Source organism: Mobula hypostoma, chromosome 3 (assembly GCF_963921235.1).
Source record: "Mobula hypostoma chromosome 3, sMobHyp1.1, whole genome shotgun sequence".
Classification (NCBI taxonomy): Eukaryota; Metazoa; Chordata; class Chondrichthyes; order Myliobatiformes; family Myliobatidae; genus Mobula; species Mobula hypostoma.
Window position 1 is genome coordinate 229321197 of NC_086099.1, and position 22564 is coordinate 229343760.

General features: G+C 47.0%; 1 protein-coding gene across 4 annotated transcripts in view; it reads right to left on the reverse strand.

The window, feature by feature from the left end:
* Positions 1 to 10698: 10698 nt before the first annotated feature.
* Positions 10699 to 22564, reverse strand: part of LOC134344605 (alanine aminotransferase 2-like) — a 117561-nt gene continuing 105695 nt past the window's right edge. For 3 of the 4 annotated variants that reach the window (XM_063044704.1, XM_063044705.1, XM_063044702.1), the window contains one exon: positions 10699 to 21405. In XM_063044704.1, the coding sequence (XP_062900774.1) occupies positions 21315 to 21405 (91 nt within the window). In that variant the 3' untranslated portion in view covers positions 10699 to 21314. The remainder of the gene's footprint in view (positions 21406 to 22564) is intronic. The other variant, XR_010017468.1, reaches the window with a different exon arrangement.

Consider the following 22564-nt stretch of genomic DNA (forward strand, 5'->3'; position numbering starts at 1 on the left):
GAGGGCTGTCAGAGGTTACAGCGTGTCATTGATAGGATGTAAAACTGGGCTGAGAAGTGGCAGATGGAGTTCAACCCAGATAAGTGTGAAGTGGTTCATTTTGGTAGGTCAAATATGATGGCAGAATATAGCATTAATAGTAAGATTCTTGGCAGTGTGGGGGATCAGAGGGATCTTGGGGTCCGAGTCCATAGGACACTCAAAGCAGCTGGAGAGGTTGACTCTGTGGTTAAGAAGGCGTACGGTGCATTGGCCTTCATCAATCGTGGAATTGAATTTAGGAGCCGAGAGGTAATGTTGCAGCTATATAGGACCCTGGTCAGACCCCACTTGGAGAACTGTGCTCAGTTCTGGTCACCTCACTACAGGAAGGATGTGGAAACCATCGAAAGGATGCAGAGGAGATTTACAAGGATGTTGCCTGGACTGGGGAGCATGCCTTATGAGAATAGGTTGATTGAACTCGGCCTTTTCTCCTTGGAGCGACTGAGGATGAGAGGTGACCTGTGTAACATACCTCGTGGGTATCTTGTGACTGTCTTATGACCATGATGTAATTGAGTATCGTGTGAGCATGATGTAATGGTCTTGTGATGGTGTGGTGATGTAATTTTCCGGCCAGTGTGAGGTCACGTGATGACATGTTCTCAACAGGTATATAACGGGAAACCCGTTGTTACGCAGTTTAGTTCGTTGTTTAATTCATCAGTTACTCCGTTATGCTGCGTATTCATCTTATGACGCAGTTTCGTTTCAAAGTGGAGTTTTACTTTCTATTGTAAGTCTAGTATTGGAGAGTGAAGATCTTACTAAAGAACGGGAAGCTGAAGGATTGAGTAAAGTTGGTGTCGTTTAGTGGTTTCATAAAGGATCGACCTTATTGAATCTTCGTTCCAAAATAGTGACCTGCATCTGAGATAACCCCTGTAAGATCGGGAAGGTTTTTTTGCAGTGTTCATTTGCCAGGAAAAGATCAGTTACTTTAAGCCATTTTATTTCCTTCATCGTGAATCCTTTGGAGAATCAGCAGTAACGTCGTGTCTTCAAAGAAATCTGTTTCCAGAGAAGTCTTTCCTTATTGACTGTGTAAATCACTTGGAGTTTTGAATTTACCCTTTTAAGACTGTGTTCAAATTTACCACTTTAGGAACTGTGTTTGAATTTACCACTTTAAGAACTGTTCCAGAGTTGCTGTATAGCAGTTAACTTCAGGTTAAGTTAGTCTTTTGAATACTTTTTGCTATTGTTGGGCAGAGTTTAATAAATGTTTGTTTGTTTATAAAACCTGGCTCAATTATATATTAATTGTTGCTGGTCATGTGACAACCTGATAGAGGTGTATAAGATGATGAGAGGCATTGATCGTGTGGATAGTCAGAGGCTTTTTCCCAGGGCTGAAATGGTTGCTACAAGAGGGCACAGGTTTAAGATGCTTGGGAGTAGGTACAGAGGAGATGTCAGGGGTAAGTTTTTTTTACGCAGAGTGGTGAGTGCGTGGATTGGACTGCTGGCAATGGTGGTGGAGGCTGATATGATAGGGTCTTTTAAGAGACTTTTGGATAAGTACATGGAGCTTAGAAAAATAGAGGGCTGTGGGTAAGCCTAGTAATTTCTAAGCTAGGGGCATGTTCGGCACAACTTTGTGGGCCGAAGGGCCTGAATTGTGTTGTAGGGTTTCTATGTTTCTTTCTAAGCTTGTCCTATTTTCCCGTGCTTTACACATACCCCCAAAACTTTGCCTCTCCAAGTCCCTTTTAAATGTTGTTAATGTAGCTGCCTCAGGCACTTCCTCTGGAAGCTCATTACATGTACTGACCACACTCCGGATGAAAATGTTGCCTCTTGGGTTCCTACAAAACCTCATCCCTCTGACCTTAAACCTGTGCTTCGTTCTTCATTCCCTAAACCTTGGAAACAGACCGTGCAGATTCACTGTCCCTCGTCGTTTTATGCACCTCAGTGAGATCAGCCTTTGTTCTCCCGCGATCCAGTGAATAAAGTGGCAGTGTGTCTAAGCTCTCTCCATACAGTTGGAATCACATGTGACAGCTGTACACGGCGTCTGTGAGTCTATACGGAGCATTACCTGCAGTTCAGCTTGCCCAGGTACAGGAAACAGGGTATTAGACTGGAGAGCATGACAAACAATACTTCCAAAGGTTACTGGGACAGGAGAACTTGAGTTAGAGAGAGACTGTATTGACGGTGGTCATTTCCCTTGGCTCTGGGAGGCTGAGTGATGTTACGTGGCCCTCCGTTGGTCAGGGTTGACCATGGACGTTGTGTCCCAGCTCTCTATGTGATATACAAGCCAGGGCTGTACGATACGGAGAGCAAGCTGTTGCCCGTGCAGCTGGCTACCCCTCTCCACGCAGCTGATGAACCCAAGGGAATGGCAGAGATCGATACAGTATGGCAACTCATTCTTCTGAATTCCAGTGAATATAGCTCCAGAGCCATCAAACGCTCTTCATATGACCAGCTGATCAAACCTGGAATTATATTCGTGAACCTCCTTTGAACCCTCTCCCGTTTCAGCACATCCTTTAAAGATAAAGGGCCCAAAACTGCTCACAATACTCCACGTTAGCCCTCACTAGTGCTTTATAAAGTCTCAACATTACAACCTTCCTTTAATATTCTAGTCCTCTTGAAATGAATGCTAACATCGTATTTTCCTTCCTCAACACAGACTCTACCTACAAATTAACCTTCAGGGAATCCTGCATGAGGACACTGATGTCCTTGTGTACCTCAGCTGTTGCATTTTCTCTCCATTTAGCAAATAGTCAGCCCTTTCATTTCTTCTACCAAAGTGCACGACCATCCACTTCCCAACACTATATTCCATCTCCATTTCCTTGCCCATTCTCCTGTTCACCCTGTACACCTCGGACTTTAGATACAACACCGAGTCATGTCATCTGCAGATATCCTGTGATGACTTGGCCACAGATGCATGTATAAAGGGATGGGAGGATGAGTACAGGGCCCTGGTGGAGGACTTTGTCAAATGGTGCAAGCTGAATCATCTGTAGCTCAACATTAGTAAGACAAAGGAGATGGTGATGGACTTCAGGAAGTCTAAGCCTGTTCTGTTCCCTGTTACTATTGATGGTGAGGATGTGGATGCGCTGAGGACCTACAAGTACCCAGGGGTGCACCTAGATGACAGATGAGTGAAACACCAGCACACAGGCTGTGTACAAGAAGAGCCAGAGGCAACTCGACTTCCTAAGGAGACTGAGGTTCTGTGGAGTATACAGGCCTCTCCTTTACAAGACCATTAGACAGAGCAGCAGAATTAGGCCATTCAGACCATCAAATCCACTCTGCCATTTCACCAGGGCTGATCCCATTCAACCCCATACACCTGCCCTCCCACCATATCTCCTGATGCTCCGACCAATCAGGAATCTATCAACTGGTTTCCATTGGCGGGTGAGACTAGAACTAGGGGACATTGCCTCAAGATTCAGGGGAGAAGATTTAGGACAGAGATGGAGAGAAGATTTAGGACGGAGATGAGGAGAAACTGTTGAGTTGAGGCTTCCTCACTAAATATATTGAAGAAACAGTTAGATAGGTTTTGACATAGTAAGTGAATTAAGAGTTATAGGGAGAAGGCAGGTAGATGGAGCTGAGTTTACGAACAGATCAGCCATGATCTTATTGAATGGCAGGGCAGGCTCGATGGGCCGGATGGCCAACTCCTGCTCCTATTTCTTATTTTCTTCTGCTTTGAATATACTCGCGGACTTGGCCTCAACGACAGTCTGTGGCAGAACATTCCACAGATTCACTACTCTTTAGCTAAAAAATTTCCTACTTACCTTGGTTCTAAAAGGTCACCTCTCAATGTTGAGGCTATGCATCCAGTTCTGGATAGCCCCACCATAGAAAACATCCTCTCCACATCCACCTTATCTAGCCCTTTCAACATTCGGTAGATTTCAATGAGATCCCCATGCATTCTTCTAAATTCCAGTGAGTACATGCATAAACCTGCCAAACGCTCCTCATATGTTAACTCCCTCATTTCCAGAATCATCCTCGTGAACCTCCTCTGGACTCTGTCCAATGACAATACATCCTTTCTGAGATATGGGGCCCAAAACAGTTGACAATACTCCAAGTGCGGCCTGACTAATGTCTTATAAAACCTCAGCATTATCTCCTTGTTTTTATATTCTATTCCCCTTGAAATAAATGCCAACATTGCATTTGCCTTCATTACCACAGACCCAAGCTGTGAATGAACCTTCTGGAAGTCTTGAATGAGGATTCCTAAGTCCCTCTGCACCTCTGATGTTTGAATCTTCTCCCCATTTAAATAATAGTCTGCACTATTGTTTCTTTTACCAAAATGCATTATCATACATTTCCCAACACTGTAAACCATCTGCCACTTTTTTGCCCATTCTTCCAATCTGTCTAAGTCCTGCTGCAATTGCATTGCTTCCTCAGCACCACCTACCCCTCCACCTATCTTTGTATCATCCACAAACTTTGCCACAAAGCCATCAATTCCATTATCCAAATCACTGACAAATAATGTGAAAAGCAGCAGTCTCAATACTGACCCCTGAGGAACATCACTAGTAACTGGCAGCCAACCAGAAAAGTCCCCCTTTATTCCCACTCACTGCCTTCTGCCTGTCAGACATTCCTTTATCCATGCCAGTATCTTTCCCGTAACATTATAGGATTTTATCTTGTTAGCCAACCCCATCTCCACATTGAAGAAATCCTCCACTATGTTGTTCTACCAAATAATGAAAGGACTAGATAGGATTGATGTGGAGAGGGTGTTTCCTATGGTGGGGGTATCCAGAACTGGAGGGCACAGCTTCAAAATTGAGGGGTGACCTTTTAGAACAGAGGTAATGAGGGATTTTTTTTTCACTGGAGAGGAGTGAATCTGTGGAATGCTCTGCCACAGGCTGCAGTGGAGGCCAAGTCTGTGGGTATATTTAAGGCTGAAGTTGATAGTTTCATGATCGGTCAGGGCATCAAAGGATATGGCGAGAAGGCAGGTGTATGGGGTTGAATGGGATCCAGGATCAAGCATGATGGAATGGAGGAGCAGACTCGATGGGCTGAATGGCCTAATTCTGCTCCTGTGTCTTATGGTCTTATAAATCAGGCTGGGATTCAGAAGAATGAGGGGTGACCTCACTGCAGGGTGAAAGGCTTTGATGGAGTGGATGTTCCTGTGGTGGGAGAGTCTACGACCAGAGGACACAGACTCAGAATAGAGGGGTGTCCTTTAGAATGGAAATGAGGAGGAATTTCTTTAGGCCAAGAGTGGTGAATCTGTGGAATTTGTTGCCACTGGCAGCTGTGAGGGCCATGTTTTCCTGTATATTGAAGGCAGAGATAGATTCTTGAGTGGTCAGGGCATGAAGTGATATGGGGAGAAGGCAGGAGTTTGGAGCTGAGAGGAAAATTAGATCAACCCTGTTGCAATGTCGCAAAAACAAAGGAGCTGGTTGTGGACTACAGGAGGAATGGAGACAGGCTAATCCCCATTGACGTCAATGGGTCTGGGGTTGAGAGGGTAAACAGCTTTAAGTTCCTTGGCATAAAAATCACTGAGGATCTCACGTGGTCTGTACAACCAGCTGTGTGCTGAAAAAAGCATAACAGCTCCTCTTTCACCTCAGACAGTTGAAGAAGTTTGGTATGAGCCACCAAATTCTAAGAACTTTCTATAGGGGCACAATTGAGAGCATCCTGACTGGCTGCATCATTGCCTGGTATGGGAACTGTACTTCCCTCAGTCGCAGGATTCTGCAGAGAGTGGAGCCGACAGCCCAGCGCATCTGTGGATGTGAACTTCCCACTATTCAGGACATTTACAAAGACAGGTGCGTAAAAAGGGCCCGAAGGATCACTGGGGACCCGAGTCACCCCAACCACAAACTGTTCCAGCTGCTACCGGGGTAACCGTACCACAGCATAAAAGCCAGGACCAACAGACTCCAGGACAGCTTCCTCCACCAGGCCATCAGGCTGATTAATTCACACTGATACAATTGTATTTCTATGCTATATTGACTGTCCTGTTGTACATACTATTTATTACATATAACTGTAAATTGCACATTTAGACGGAGACGTAACGTGAAGATTTTTACTTCTCATGTACGTGAAGGATCTAAGCAATGAAGTAAATTCAATTCAATTCCCCCTCCTCATTAGCGCTATCAAATTCATCTACTGTCCCGACTAAGGTCACAGTCACGTTATTTTCCCTTTAACTGTGCTCGCTGTGCGTCTCTGTGTACAGTACTATGCAGTTACTCAGCCGTCTTCTCTGTACTGATTAACTCAGCTCTCGCTGCCCGTCTGCGAAGTCTTTCATCCCGTAACCGTCGGTACAGTGGGTGATATTCGCTGGTATTCAGCTTCGTTCTCGTTGCCAATTTCTGGTGTCTGTGCAACTGCGTATCAGTGAAATACGTAACAGCGCGCGTGTGGCAGGTGCCTTTAACTCGTGTATTCGCGTCGGAGAGGGGGGAGGGGGAGGGGAGAGAGGGGGGAGGGGGAGGGGAGAGAGGGGGAGGGGGAGGGGAGAGAGGGGAGAGAGGGCTTTATTGTCGACACGGACGAATGAGCAGAAGGGCCATTTTCCGTGTTGTGGGACTTTAAGTCACATTGGTAAAGCCTGACTTAGCCATCTTGAGACATGCAGAGAGTGGCCATCTCCCTGCGGAACTGGCCCATGTCCGCCGCCCTGCCGGGGAATAATAGTGGCTGCTCCCCACATCCAGGCCCTCAGATAGAACCACGAAACTGGGAATATGAGGTGGGAGTGATGAACATTGGCTCGAGACCCATGCCTTAGACCATAAGGCATAGGAACAGAATTAGGCCATTCAGCCCATCGAGTCTGCTCCGCTATTCCAACATGGCTGAACCCGGATCACACTCAACCCCACACACCTGCCTTCTCTCCATATCCTTTGATGCCCTGACCGATCAGCGAACATTCAACTTTCGCCTTAAGTATATGCACGGACTTGAGCTCCATCACAGTCTCTGGCAGAACATTCCACAGACCCACTACTCTCTCTTTAAAGAAAATCCTCCATAACTCTGTTCTAAAGGAATGGAAACATTATTCTCCTCGCTTTTATATTCTATTTCCCTTGAAATAAATGGCAACATTGCATTTGCCTTCTTTACCACAGACTTAACCTTCTGGGAGTCTTGCACGAGGACTCCTTAGTCCCTCTGCACCAATGATGTTTGAATCTTCTTACCATTTAGATATTAGTCCACACTATTGTTCCGTTGACCAAAATGCATTTCATACATTTCCAACATTGTATTCCATCTGCCAACTTTTTCCCATTCTTCCAATTAGTTTAAGTCCTGCTGCAATTGCATTACTTCCTCAGCACTACCAACCCCTCCACCTATCTTCATATCATCTGCAAACTTTGCCACAAAGCCATCAGTTCCATTATCTAAATCACTGATGAACAATGTGAAAAGTAGTGGTCCCAAAACTGACCCCTGTGGAACATTCACCGGCAGCCAAACAGAAAAGGCCCCTTTTACTCCCACTCACTGCCTCCTGCTTGTCAGCCATTCTACTATCCATGCCAGTATCTTTCCTGTAATGCCTTTTGGCACCTTTTGCGTGACCAAGTGGTTAAGGCGTTCGTCTAGTGATCTGAAGGTCACTAGTTCGAGCCTTGACTGAGGCAGCGTGTTGTGTTCTTGAGCAAGGCACTTAACCACACATTGCTCTATGACGACACTGGTGCCAAGCTGTATAGGTCCTAATGCCCTTCCCTTGGACAACATTGGTGTCGTGGAGAGGGGAGACTTGCAGCATGGGCAACTGCTGGTCTTCCATACAACCTTGCCCAGGCCTGTGCCCTGGAAACCTTTCAAGGCACAAATCCATGGTCTCATGAGACTAACAGATGCCTATTAAAAAAAAAAACGCCTTTGGACTTTATCTTGTTACATAGCCTCATGTGAGGCACCTCATCAAATGCCTTCTGAAAATCCAAGTAAATGACATTCACTGCCTCTCCTTTGTCCATCCTGCCTGTGACTTCCTGGAAGAACTGTAACAGGTTTGTCAGGCAAGGGTCGTGTCCTTTGCCGTGGTCAATGTCTGGTGGACATTCACCCTTGCTCCTGGGTGGAAGAGGTATAGAGGGAGTGGAGGCTAGTGGGTTCATCAACTGTACATCTCTGCGGGGCCCGTCTCCCGAGTGCTGGCTGCCTTCATGCTCCGGTAGTGTGCTCGACCACTACCAGAGCTCAAAGCGCTGCCTGCACGGTTGGGGTCCGAACACTGTACTGGCATTTCAATAACCGGCTGCTGAAGGATGGCCGATTCCGGGATTTCTTCCGTCAGTTTTGGAGGACTTAGCAGAAAGAACAGAGCAGGGGAGTTCCCCTTCCCCGAGGCTCTGGGGGGGGGGAGAATGTGGGCAAAGCTCCCAGAAAGCCTCCACTGTACCCATCATGACCGCATGCTCCTTCTCCAAGGACAGCTGGGTACGAAAGTATCTTCAGAGAGGAGGCGGGCAGTCAGGCCTGGCAGATCACTTGACTTTCTGCCACCTAGACCCGTGAATGGCCATCTCGACTAGCTCCTCCTCGACAGTGCGTAAACGGTAAGCAGTTTCAGTTTCCTGGGTGCCAACAATTCCAAGGGTCTGTCCGGGGCCAGCATATTGATGCAATCGTGGAGAAGGCATGCCAGTGACTCTATTTCGTTAGGATTTTGAGATTTGTACGGCACCAAAAACTCTGACAGTTCTGTATCGACGAACGGAAACGGTGGAGAGCATTCTGACTGGTTACATCGCTATCTCGTATGGAGGCTCCAACGCCACTGGCTGCACGGACCATCACAGCCATTCCATCTTGGGGACAAACCTTCCCTCCATTGCGGACAGAGTCTCACTCCCTCCTCCACCCCACTCCCAACATGTTCCAAAGTTTATTTCCTTCTCAAAGGAACAATTGGCTGAAGTGAAGTGTCTGTTCGCGGGAAGACCTGCATAACTCTCAGATATGGGGTGATACTGTGCTTGACAAATATGCTTGACAAATACACGGACCATTTTGAGCAGGTCTAACACAGAACCCACAATCAACATCTCGGGGCCACAGACCATGAGATATAAGAGGAGAATTAGGCCATTTGGCCCATCAAGTCTGCTCCACCATTTCATCATGGCTGATCCATTTTCCTCTCAACCCAGTCTCCTGCCTTCTCCCCGTATCCCTTCATGCCCTGACCAGTCAAGGATCTGTCAACCTCTGCCTTAAATGTGCTTAAAGACTTGATTCTAAAGCTGCCTGTGTCAAAGAATTCCACGGATTCACCACTCTCTGGTTAAAGAAATTCCCTCTCATCTCCGTTCTAAAAGGACACCCTCTGTTATGGTCCAAGTCTCCCAGCATAGCAAACATCCCCTCCACATCCATGATCAGGGCCCTTCACCATTTGATAGGTTTCGATTAAGTCTTCCCTCATTCTGAGTTCTAGTGAATACAGTCCTAGAGGCATCAAAGGCTCCTCAAACAACACACCATTGAATTCTGGAATCATTTTTGTGAACCTCCTCTGAACCCTCTCCTATATCAGCTCATCCTTTCTAAGATAACGGACCCCAAACTGCTCACAATACTCCAAACCCGTGATTTATAAAGTCTCAACATTACATCCTTGCTTTTATAATCTAGTCCTCTGCAACTGGACCAACCCGTAAACACTGGCAGAGCAGGGCTGAGGTTGGGTTGGGGGGGGGGGGTCGGGTCACCATACCCCACAAACCCCGGCATTGTCTCGTCCCCCTCCTCCCACTGGGTCAAAGATACAAGAACCCGAAAGCGCATCCCAATCAGTGGAGAAGCTCTGGTTTTAACGCTTGTTTTAATCAGTCCATTACGGAAACCATCCTCCCCCTATGAACTTCACCTTCTTCCCGCCTCAGTAAAGCATCCAGCATAATCAAAGACCCTCCCCTCCTCGGTTATTCTATCTTCTGCAACCTCGACTCCTGCATCCCGATCTCCTAATGAAACAAGGGGTAGTGATGGCAAAGTTGGGCACCGCGGTGGCGTAGTGGTTACCGCAACTATTACAGCCTGGGGCGTTGGGGTTCAGAGTTCAAGTCCAACGTCGTCTGCAAGGAGTCTGCATGCCCTCCCTGTGGATCCCGTGGGTTTTCTGCGGCTCCTCTGTTTTCTTCCCACAACCCAAAGACGTACTGGTTAATAGGTTAATTGATGAATATAAATAGTCCCGTGATTAAACTAATCCCGTGATTGCATGGCGAAAAACATTCAATTTATAATCAGGGGAGGGGAAAGTCTGAGCCTGGAGGATTCTGGTGCCCCCTGCTGATCAGTCCTTGTCAGTTCACGCAATTGTCGTGTACAGTATATCAGTGAGATCGGGTGTAGGCTGGACGATTGTTCAGCAGTCCACTTGCAGTCTTTCTAAAGTAGCCATTACAAACTCCCGGTTGTATGCAGACATCCCACCCTGCAAAAACTCATATTTCAGGGAGGTAGCACCCCCGCGCCCCGCAACCCCATATCCCCCCCCCACCCCTCTCGACCTCCAAGGGTGTATGTAATACAGTGTTTAGTGATTTTGTCTAATCTGTAAACCAAGTTGGGTATATGCAGAAAATGTGACATTGAAATATGTACTTATATTATATTATCATGTTTATTATATATCATGTTTATTCTATTACAACTTTAAGCAAGTCTACAGGGAGTTTGGCCTCATCACGTAGGACATCAATAGAGTAGCTCCTTAGCAGCCAGCCAGCTAGTTTAAATAACGTTAGCTATGTTAATGAACGAATGACACCTGTTAAACTCACCTCAACATGTCTTTTACATTTTAACCCACCATGGGCAATAGAAAAGTCACTGTTGCAAACAGTGCAGCGAGCAACACTGTCATTATTTTTGAGGTCGACTGCAAAGCCCGCCCACAGAGAAAACTGATAGGTCTACTTGCAGGGGTCCCCAAACTTTTTTGCACTGTGGACCGGTTTAATATTGACAATATTTTTGCAGACTGGTCGACAGGGGGGGAGAGGGGATGTGTGGTAATCACGACTGGAGTATAGGTGATAATTCAACTGTGTCACTTATAAGTGGCTAATACACTCAATTTCATTTCTAAAAGGGTTTATCTAATGAATTTAATATTAAACACACAGCGCATATTTTCCTCGCATGAATATAGTGATAAGTCAATTATCAGGGGAGGACAGGGGAGCTTGAAGTAAGTGTTGAACGAACTTCCAGTAGAAGTGTCAGAGGCAGATTCGATATTATCATTTAAAGAAAAATTGGATAGGTATATAGACAGGAAAGGAATGGAGGGTTATGGGCTGAGTGCAGGTCGGTGGGACGAGGTAAGAGTAGCGTTCGGCACGGACTAGAAGGGCCGAGATCGCCTATTTCTGTGCTGTAATTGTTATATGGTTATATAAGTAAGTCAATAGCATCATAACATTTTAAGTAACGTTTGGATATTAAACACACAGCACATATTTTCCCCATATGAACATATAAAATCATTGCAACGCACCAATATTGCTGAATCGGTGGGAGACCTGGGCTTGTTCCCCTGCAACAAGACGGTGCCATCGAGGGGTGATGGGAGACAGCGATACTCAAAGGAGGTTCCTTATGTCCAGTCTATTCTGCAATCTACTTTTCATTGCATTCAATCCAGAAAACCCTTCTTCACAGAGATATGATGTTGGAAATGGAAACAACGTTTTCAGTGCTTTCGTGGCTATCTCAAGGTATTCAGCATTGACTTTGATCCAGAATGCTGGCAGGGATGTTATGTCAAACATACTTTTCAGCCCGCCGTCATTTGTAAGCTTGAGGAGTTGATCTCCTTCCCGTGCCGACATGGATGACGCGCGGGTAATGACCTCACGTGAGTTCAAGCTCAACAGTGGGTGTGACAGGGAATGAGGAAAGGTGCAGGTGACTCATATCGTTTTCTCGCGGCCCGGTGGTTGGGGACCGCTCTTAGCACGAAGACAGACCAGTCAGGATTCTCGCTCTCCCTCTCCCCCTCCCTCTCAAAAACATCAATTTCCGGGATATTGTATATAATTTCTGGCCATCAGGGAGCCGCTATCAATATGTGGGAGACTCCCAAAACTTCTGGGAGAGGTGGGATGTCTTCATACTGTATGTCACTCTGCTCCCCATTCCCACACTAATTCATTGTCCATCCCCATCCATCTCCAGTCCCAGAGTGAGGCCCAACACTGTCTGGATAGTCTGTATCCCAGCAAAACATATGGCATCAGGTCTTCAACCAGTCTCCATCCCATCACACCTCCCCTTCACAACAACGTAGTGGTCACATGGGGGTAATTGGACAGTGGGTTAGTCGGTGAATTGGTCACATGGGGGTAATCGGACAGTGGGTTAGTCGGTGAAGTGGTCACTGGGAGTAATTGGACAGTGGGTGAGTCGGTGAAGTGGTCACATGGGGGTAATTGGACAGTGGGTTAGTCGGTGAAGTGGTCACTGGGGGTAATTGGACACTGGGTTAGTCGGTAAAGTGGTCACATGGGGGTAATTGGACAGTGGGTTAGTCGGTGAAGTGGTCACATGGGGGTAATTGGATGGTGGGTTAGTCGGTGAAGTGGTCACTGGGGGTAATTGGACAGTGGGTTAGTCGGTGAAGTGGTCACTGGGGGTAATTGGACAGTGGGTTAGTCGGTGAAGTGGTCACATGGGGTAATTGGACACTGGGTTGGTCGGTGAAGTGGTCATATGGGGGTAATTGGACAGTGGGTTAGTCGGTGAAGTGGTCACATGGGGGTAATTGGACACTGGGTTGGTCGGTGAAGTGGTCATATGGGGGTAATTGGACAGTGGGTTAGTCGGTGAAGTGGTCACATGGGGGTCATTGGACGGTGGGTTAGTCGGTGAATTGGTCACATGGGAGTAATTGGACAGTGGGTTAGTCGGTGAAGTGGTCACTGGGGGTAATTGGACAGTGGGTTAGTCGGTGAAGTGGTCACATGGGGGTAATTGGACAGTGGGTTAGTCGGTGAAGTGGTCACATGGGGGTAATTGGACAGTGGGTTAGTCGGTGAAGTGATCATATGGGGATAATTGGATAGTGGGTTAGTCGGTAAAGTGGTCACATGGGGGTAATTGGATGGTGGGTTATTCGGTGAAGTGGTCACTGGGGGTAATTGGACAGTGGGTTAGTCGGTAAAGTGGTCACATGGGGGTAATTGGACAGTGGGTTAGTCGGTGAAGTGGTCACTGGGGGTAATTGGACAGTGGGTTAGTCGGTGAAGTGGTCACTGGGGGTAATTGGACAGTGGGTTAGTCGGTGAAGTGGTCACTGGGGGTAATTGGACGGTGGGTTAGTCGGTGAAGTGGTCATATGGGGGTCATTGGACAGTGGGTTAGTCGGTGAAGTGGTCATATGGGGGTAATTGGACAGTGGGTTAGTCGGTGAAGTGGTCACATGGGGGTAATTGGACAGTGAGTTAGTTGGTGAAGTGGTCATATGGGGATAATTGGATAGTGGGTTAGTCGGTAAAGTGGTCACATGGGGGTAATTGGATGGTGGGTTAGTCGGTGAATTGGTCACATGGGAGTAATTGGACATTGGGTTAGTCGGTGTAGTGGTCACATGGGGGTAATTGGACAGTGGGTTAGTCGGTGTAGTGGTCACATGGGGGTAATTGGACAGTGGGTTAGTCGGTGTAGTGGTCACATGGGGGTAATTGGACAGTGGGTTAGTCGGTGTAGTGGTCACATGGGGGTAATTGGATAGTGGGTTAGCCTGTGAAGTGGTCACATGGGGGTAATCGGACAGCACAGACTCGTTGGACTGAAGGGCCTACTACCAAGCTGTATCTCTAAATTTTAAAATTTGGGCACCACAGTAGTGAAGTTCCTCTCAGAATCTAAAGACCTACCGGTCATTGTAAATTGTCCTGTGATTAGGTGAGGGTTACTTCGAGGGCTGCTGGCCGTGCTGCTTGAAGGGCTGGAAGGGGCTGTTCCTTGTGTTATCTCCAAGTAAAATACAATAACTCTACCTGAGACACTGTCAAACCACCCCAGGAATGATTGACCTGAGTGAGACAATATTGCCACAGAGAGTCAATAACTTTAGTTAAAAATAAAATTGAGGAGCTGGAGGACGGGTCAATAAAGAGAGTCCAATACATGTCAGGACCCTTAGGAGAGTTGCGGTGCAGAGGGATCTTGGGGTCTGACTCCACATCTCCCTGAGTGTAGCCTTGCAGGTAGATTGGGTGGTAAAGAGGGCGTACAGTAGACTTGTCTTCATCGGTTGGGGTGCTCAGTATAAGAGTTGGAACTTGAATTCTAGATGGTTAGGTTACACTTGGAGTACTGTTTAGTTGCAAAATGGAATGGATGTGGAGGTTTTGGAGAGCATCCAGAAGATGTTCACCGCGATGCTGCTGGGATTAGAAGGCGTTAGAGCCTGGAGAAAGTTGAGTTCTTTTCTCTGGAGTGGGGGGGGGGTGCGGTGTTGCTGAGGGGAGACCTGACTGAAGAGAAGCACAGGCAGAATAGGTGAATCTTTTTCCTGGGGCGGATATGTTAGGTACGAGAGGGAATAGGTTTATGGAGAGAGGAGGAAAGTTGAAAGGAGATAGAAACATAGAAAACCTACAGCGCAATACAGGCCTTTTGGCCCACAAAGCTGTGCCGAACATGTCCTTACCTGAGAAGTTACCTAGGCTTACCCATTCATAGCTCTCTATTTTTCTAAGCTCCATGTACCTATCCAGGAGTCTCTTAAAAGACCCTATCGTATCCGCCTCCACTACTGTCGTTGGAAGCCCAGTCTACGCACTCACCAGTCACCACTTTCTGTGTAATAAACTTACTTTTATATTCTAGTCCTCTTGAAATCCAGATTACACCATTTACACCTGAACTGGAGGGGTACTAACATTCTTGCAGGAAAGTTTGCTAGTGCTGCTTGGGGGGGTTTGAACTAAATTTGCAGGGGGCAGGGATCCAGAATGTGAGAGAGGATAGCGAGATGAAGTATAAAGGACAGGTGGGGACTACACGGTTCCGGAATATTAAGTGTGAAGTAGAGAAAGGTGAGCGGAACGAGTGATAAGGAGGATACATGTGCAGAGGGATGGTCTGACGGAGCATGGAGTTAAATGTGCAGAAAGAGTAAGTAAATTTAAGAAGGACAACAAAATTCAAGGGGCGTATAGCCCGGTGAGAGTTCGGGGAGCTGGGTTATGCAAAATAGGCAGTGATTTAAACAGAGAGAGGAGAAATGGGTTAAAAATTCTATATCTGAATGCGCGAAGTGTCAGAAATAAGGCAGATGAGCTTGAAGCTCAGGTGTGAATGGGTAACTATGATGTTGTTGGGATAACAGAGACATGGCTGCAGGGGGATCAGACCTGGGAATTGAATATACAAGGGTATACGTGCTATCGAAGGGACAGAAAAGTGGGCAGAGGGGGTGGGGTGGCCCTGTTGGTGCGGAATGAGATTCAGTCCCTTGCAAGGGGGGACATAGAATCAGGAGAAGTAGAGTCAGTGTGGATAGAACTGAGGAACAGTAAGGGCAAAAAGACCCTAATAGGTGTTATCTACAGGCCCCCAAACAGTAGCATGGATATTGGGTGCAAGTTGAATAGGGAGTTAACAATGGCATGTGGCAAAGGAAATGTCGCAGTAGTTATGGGGGATTTCAACATGCAGGTGAACTAGGAAAATCAGGTTGGTACTGGACCCCAGGATAGGGAGTTTGTGGAGTGCCTACGGGATGCATTTTTGGAGCAGCTTGTACGAGAGTCGAACAGGGATAAGGCTATTCTGGATTTAGTGTTGTGCAATGAACAGGATTTGATAAGTGATCTTGAAGTAAGGGAGCCATTAGGAGGTAGTGACCATAATATGATAAGTTTTTATCTGCAAGTTGAGAGGAATAAGGGCAGATCAGAAGTGTCAGTATTGCAGTTGAACAAAGGAGACTATGGAGCCATGAGGGAGGAGCTGGCCAAAGTTGACTGGTCGGATATCCGAGCAGAAAAGACAGTGGAACAGCAATGGCAGGTATTCTTGGGAATAATGCACAAGGTGCAAAATCAGTTCATACCCCGGAGAAGGAAGGATTCAAAGGGGGGAAGTGGCCACAGTGGTTGACAAAGGAAGTCAGAGATAGCATAGCATTAAAAAAGAAGTATAACAGAGCTAAGGTGAGTGGGAAGATGGATGATTGGGAAATTTTTAAGGAGCAACAGAACTTAACTAAAAAGGCAATACGGGGAGAAAAAATGAGGTATGAACGCAAGCTAGCTAGGAATATAAAGGAGGATAGCATAAGTTTTTTTAGGTATGTGAAGAAAAGGAAGATAGTTAAGAACAATGTTGGGCCCTTGAAGAATTGGGAGAAATTGTTATGGGAAACAGAGAAATGGCAGACGAATTTAATAAGTACTTTGGATCTGTCTTCACTAGGGAAGACACAAGCAATCTCCCAGATGTATGGATGGGCCAAGGACATAAGGTAACAGAGGAACTGAAACAGATTGACATTAGGAAGGAAACGGTGATGAGTAGACTGATGGGACTGAAGGCTAACAAATCCCCAGGTCCGGATGGTCTGCATCCTAGGGTACTAAAGGAGGTGGCTCTGGAAATTGCGGATGCATTGGTGATCATTTTCCAATGTTCCTTAGATTCAGGATCAGTTCCTCAGGATTGGCGAATGGCTAATGTTATCCCACTTTTTAAGAAAGGAGGGAGGGAGAAAACAGAACTATCACCCTGTTAGCCTAACATCAGTAGTGGGGAAGATGCTAGAGTCCATTATTAAAGATGAAATAGCGGCATATCTTGATAGCAGTGATAGGATTGGGCCGAGCCAGCATGGATTTACCAAGGGCAAATCATGCTTGACTAATCTATTGGAGTTTTTCGAGGATGTAACCAGGAAGATAGACGCGGGAGATCCAGTGGATGTGGTGTACCTTGACTTTCAGAAGGCATTTGTTAAGGTACCACATAGGAGATTGGTGGGTAAAATCAGAGCTCATGGCATTGGGGGGAGGATATTGACATGGATAGAAAACTGGTTGGCAGATAGAAAGCAAAGGGTAGCAGTGAATGGGTGTTTCTTGGAATGGCAGGTGGTGACTAGTGGGGTGCCACAGGGCTCGGTATTGGGACCACAGCTGTTTATGATTTACGTCAATGATTTAGAGGAAGGCATTGTGAATAACATCAGCAAGTTTTCTGATGATACTAAGCTGGGTGGCAGTGTGACATGTGATGAGGATGTTAGGAGAATTCAAGGTGACTTGGATAGGCTGGGTGAGTGGGCAGAAACTTGGCAGATGGCGTTTAATGTGAATAAGTGTGAGGTTATTCACTTTGGGAGCAAGAACAGGAAGGCAGATTATTATCTGAACGGTGTGGAGTTAGGTAAGGGAGAAATACAAAGAGATCTAGGAGTACTTGTTCATCAGTCTCTGAAGGTGAATGAGCAAGTGCAGCAGGTAGTGAAGAAGGCTAATGGAATGTTGGCCTTTATTACAAAGGGAATTGAGTACAAGAGCAAGGAAATCCTTTTGCATTTGTACAGGGCCCTGGTGAGACCACACCTGGAGTATTGTGTGCAGTTTTGGTCTCCAGGCTTAAGGAAGGACATCCTGGCTGTGAAGGAGGTGCAGCGTAGGTTCACTAGGTTAATTCCTGGGATGTCCGGACTGTCTTACGCAGAGAGGTTAGAGAGACTGGGCTTGTACACGCTGGAATTAAGGAGATTGAGGGGGGATCTGATTGAGACATATAAGCTTATTAAAAGATTTGACAAGATAGAAGCAGGAAATATGTTCCAGATGCTGGGAAAGTCCAGTACCAGAGGGCATGGTTTAAGAATAAGGGGTAGGTCATTTAGGACAGAGTTGAGGAGGAACTTCTTCTCCCAGAGAGTTGTGGAGGTGTGGGACGCACTGCCTCAGAAGGCAGTGGAGGCCAATTCTCTGGATGCTTTCAAGAAGGAGCTAGATAGGTATCTTATGGATAGGGGAATCAAGGGTTATGGGGACAAGGCAGGAACCGGATATTGATAGTAGATGATCAGCCATGATCTCAGAATGGCGGTGCAGGCTCGAAGGGCCGAATGGTCTACTTCTGCACCTATTGTCTATTGAAATGAATGATAACATTGCAGTTGCCTTCCTCACCACAGACTCAACCTTGATGGAATCCTGCACAAGGACTCCCAAGTCCCTTTACATCTCAGTTTATTGTATTTTCTCTCCATTTAGAAAATAGCCAACCCTTTCTTCCAAAGAGCATGACCACAGGACACTGAAAACTGCTGCACAAGTTGACAATGCTGTTAAGAAGGCGTATGGTGTGATGGCCCTCATCAGCTATGGGGTTGGGTTCAAGAGCCGTGAGGTAGTGTTACAGCTATATAAGACCTTGGCTGGACTCCACTTGGAGTATTGTGTTCACTACAGGAAAGATGTGGGAACCATAGAAAGGGTGCAGAGGATGTTGCCTGGATTGGAGAGCATGCCTTATGAGAATAGGTTGAGTGAACTTGGCCTTTTCTTCTTGGTGTGACAGAGGATGAGAGGTGACCTGATAGAGGTGTATAAAGTGGTTAGAGGCATTGATCATGTGGATAGTCAGAGACTTCTTCCCAGGGCTGAAATGGCTAACACAAGGGGGCATAGTTTTAATGTGCTTGGAAGTAGGTACAATGTGAATGTCAGAGTTAAGTTTTTCATATAGAGAGTGGTGGGTGCGTGGAATGCACTGCCAGTGATAGTGGTACAGTGGACACAATAGCGTCTTTTAAGAGCCTCTTAGACAGGTACATGGAGCTTAGAGAAACAGAGGGCTATGCACTGGGGAAATTCTAGGCAGTTTCTAGGGCAGGTTACATGGTCGGCACAACAGTGTGGGCTGCAGGGCTGTAATATGCTGTAGCTTTCTATGATTCTATGATTCAGGGCTCTTTTTTGCTGTGGCAACCACTGCTGTCTTTTATACTCGGGCAGTGGACCTGGTGGAAGTCCCCTCCTCTCCAAACTTCCGATGTCGAGATCGGCTGCTGGTCAAATCATTGGTCAAAGATTAAGGAGTTCTAACCTTCAAAACTTGTAGCTCTGTACTTCCCTCTGCAACTGGATCTTTGACTTTGTCATTGATAGATCATGGTCAGTGAGGGTTGGTAACGTTTCCTCCTCACTGACAATCAGCACTTCAAGGATGCCTAGCTCAGGGCTCTCTCTGTACACCCATGACTGTGTGGCTAGGCATAGCTCAAATGCCATCTATTTTCACTGATGACACAACTGTTGTCAGCAGAATTTCAGACGGTGCTGAGGGAGCGTAAGGGAATGAGATAGGTCAGCTGGTTCAGTGCTGTCGCAACAACAATCTTGCACTCAACGTCAGTAAAAGCCATTAACTGATTGTACATTTCAGGCAGGGGAAGTCAGGAGAACACACAGCAGTCTGCACCGAGGGGTCAGCAGTGGAAAGGGTGAGCAGTTTCACACTCTGGGTGTCAACATCTCTGAAGACCCATCCTGGGAGGAACCCAGCAGGCCAAGCAGCATCTATGTACAGTGGACATTTCGGGCCAAGACTGGAGAGATCAGGACTGGAGAGGGTTGTAATCTTAGACAGCACCATCATGGGCACCTTGAACAGGTGATGCTTCAAAAAAGTGGCATCCATTGTGAAATGACCCCACCACCCAGGACATGCCCTCTTCTCATTGTTACCATCAAAGTGGAGGTTCAGGACCTGAAGACACACACTCAATGTTTCAGAAACAGCTTCTCCCCCTTCACCAAGAGACTTCCAAATAGACAATGAACCCATGAACACATGCTGTCCTCAAACTATCTATCCGTTTGTTTCACTAACAAGAGAACATCTGCAGGTGCTGGAAATCTGAGCAACACACGCAAAATGCCGCCTGTCCCTAACTCAGTAGGACAGGCAGCATCTATGGAAAAGAGTACAGTCAACATTTGGCGTCGAGATCTTCAGCAGGACCTGTTTGCTCCTTATTTATTTATACCTTTCTTATTGTAACATGGTGCTTTTGACGTATTGCACTGTACTGCAGTTGCATTACAACAACTTTCACAACTTGTGTCCACGATAATAAACCTGATTTTCTGATTTTGAGTTAGGATGCAATGGTGAAGCTTTATAAGATGATGGTGAGGTCGAATTTGAAGTATTGTGCATAGTCTGGTCACCTACCGGCAGGAGAGATATTAATAAACTTGAAAGAGTGCAGAGAAAGTTTACATGGATGTTTCCGGTAGTTGAGGACTTGAGTTAAAGGTTGAATGGGCTAGAACTTTATTCCCTGGAGTGAAGGAAAGTGAGGGAAGATTTGATAGAGGTAATCAAAATTAAGAGGGGCATAGATGGGGTAAATGCAAGCAGGCTTTTTCCACGAGTTAGATGACACTAGAAATAGTTAAGAGACAAAGGTGAAATGTTTAAAGGGAACCTGATGGAGGTCTTCTTCACTTAGAGGGTGGTGAGAGTGTGGAACGAGCTGCTAGTGGTGGATATGGGTTTGATTTCAACCCTGAGAAGTTTGGATAGGTACATTCATGAATGAGAGGGGTATGAAGGGCCATGGTCTGGGTGCAGGCAAGTGGGGACTTGGCAGACTGGGCCAGTATGGACTAGATGGACTGAGGGGACTATTTCTGCATTGTAAGAGTAGATTTTTACTTTCCATGTGAAAACTAGTTTCAAACGAATTCAACAGGCCTCCTTGGACGCGATGGATAATTTATTAACATTTCCATGGTTGCAGAGTTTCGGAAGGTGGAGTGCACTGGGTGGATCGGTACTGTGGCTGGTTCCTGGAGTCCAGAATGAGGGAACTTTAAGGTGTACTTGGACCAGAGAGAACCAGACGCTGTAAACTCTGTCTGTGGCCCGTCTAACGGCACCTACCCCCTCAGGGAGGGGAACAGGAGTAGCCACTGCACCGATACACGGCTTTGAGGTTGTTTGGAGAACTTCTACCCCAATTGTGCATAAAATCTACTCCATCCCTTCAGTGCAGTTCAATCCGCCCTCATTAAAAAGCAGCCCCTGCCCCCCGCCATCTCAGCCACACTGTAAGGTCCGATCCGATCTCCGTGGTGATCTCCACTTCCATCCAGTCCATGAGGGTGTGCTGTTGGTCTGTTATACTCAGTGTCGATGTTGGGTCCGGAGGATCGCGGCCAGTGAGTGAGCAGCCGTGTCTACGCATATTGTTGGCAGAACTTCTGGTAGAAGCACTTGAGTTTGCCGAGGAGGGCCTTCAGTTTGTCCGTCTGGGGCAGGATGGTCATCCTGTGGGTAGGGGAGGTGAAGCGTGGGAGGTCAGAGGGCATTGCTCCTATGTACCATTCCATCCAAGCCCCTCACCCCTCTTCCCAAACTCTCCTGGTCAGCCCTGTCCCTAATCTCAGGGACGACCCCACCCCACCCGCCACCCAGTTTTGAATGTTGCTCCCCAAACTTCAACCCTCACCAAAACTGTGGCACAGCAGTATTAAGGGAGCATCACACTGTGGGAGGGGTGATGCTCAGGGAGGGCCACGCTGTGGTGTGTGAGTTCTGTTTATTTATTTCAGCAATAAACCCTGAAGGACGGTGACGAGGACGGGAAGGTGTAGGAGTGAGGTGTCTCATCTTTGGCAGAGCACTGCAGCAGTTTTCCTCTTGCACGAAGGCTGCTGCACTGGGTTTTGTTGAGTCTGTGCTCAGGCAACAGTGGCTGGCGGTTTGCCAAGGTTCGCGCCTGCAACTTTTACTGGGAGCTGGGAGGAATTTCTCCAGCTGTAACATCGCTAAACCCTCTCCCACCCGGAGTACTTGGCCCGGGATAACTGGTGAAGAGTTTTGCAGTGAATGCTTGGACCGTCGCTCGGATGGAGGAACAGGGGAGTGGCTCGCGTGCACAGTGGGTGAAGTTTCATTGACCAGACTGCCCTGCCTGTCTGGAGGAGATCCCTACCCTTTCTCTCTTCTCGGAACTGTTCTTCAAATGACTGTTAATTCAGTCACTATTTTGGTCCAGAAGGGTGGGGGGCTGATGCCAGGGCAACTGTATTCTGTCCACGTACACCTGTTCCTCTGCCTTCTTCAGAAGCGGTTGTCAGATTCGGTTCTGCATGATGCCAACGATCACTGACCCTGTTGACCTACAGACGACTGAAGCTGTTGATGGGTCTTCTCAGCCGCATCTTCTGCCAGGGCCAAACGGAAAAGGTGCTCTGGTCTTTTATTGGATCAGTGGGAGATGGACTCCCTGCCAGGGGAGCTAAGACCATTTGCATGGAGCAGCACACACCTCCTCTATCTAGGGGTCCACATAAACTCCAATGTGGAGACCTAGCTGGCAAACTGGTGGGACTTGGAGATGAAAGCCTGTGTCAAGGCTACTCTGTGCAATCTCGTAATGGGGCAGGACGTTAGTCATGAACCAGCTGGCAGCCTCGATGCTTTG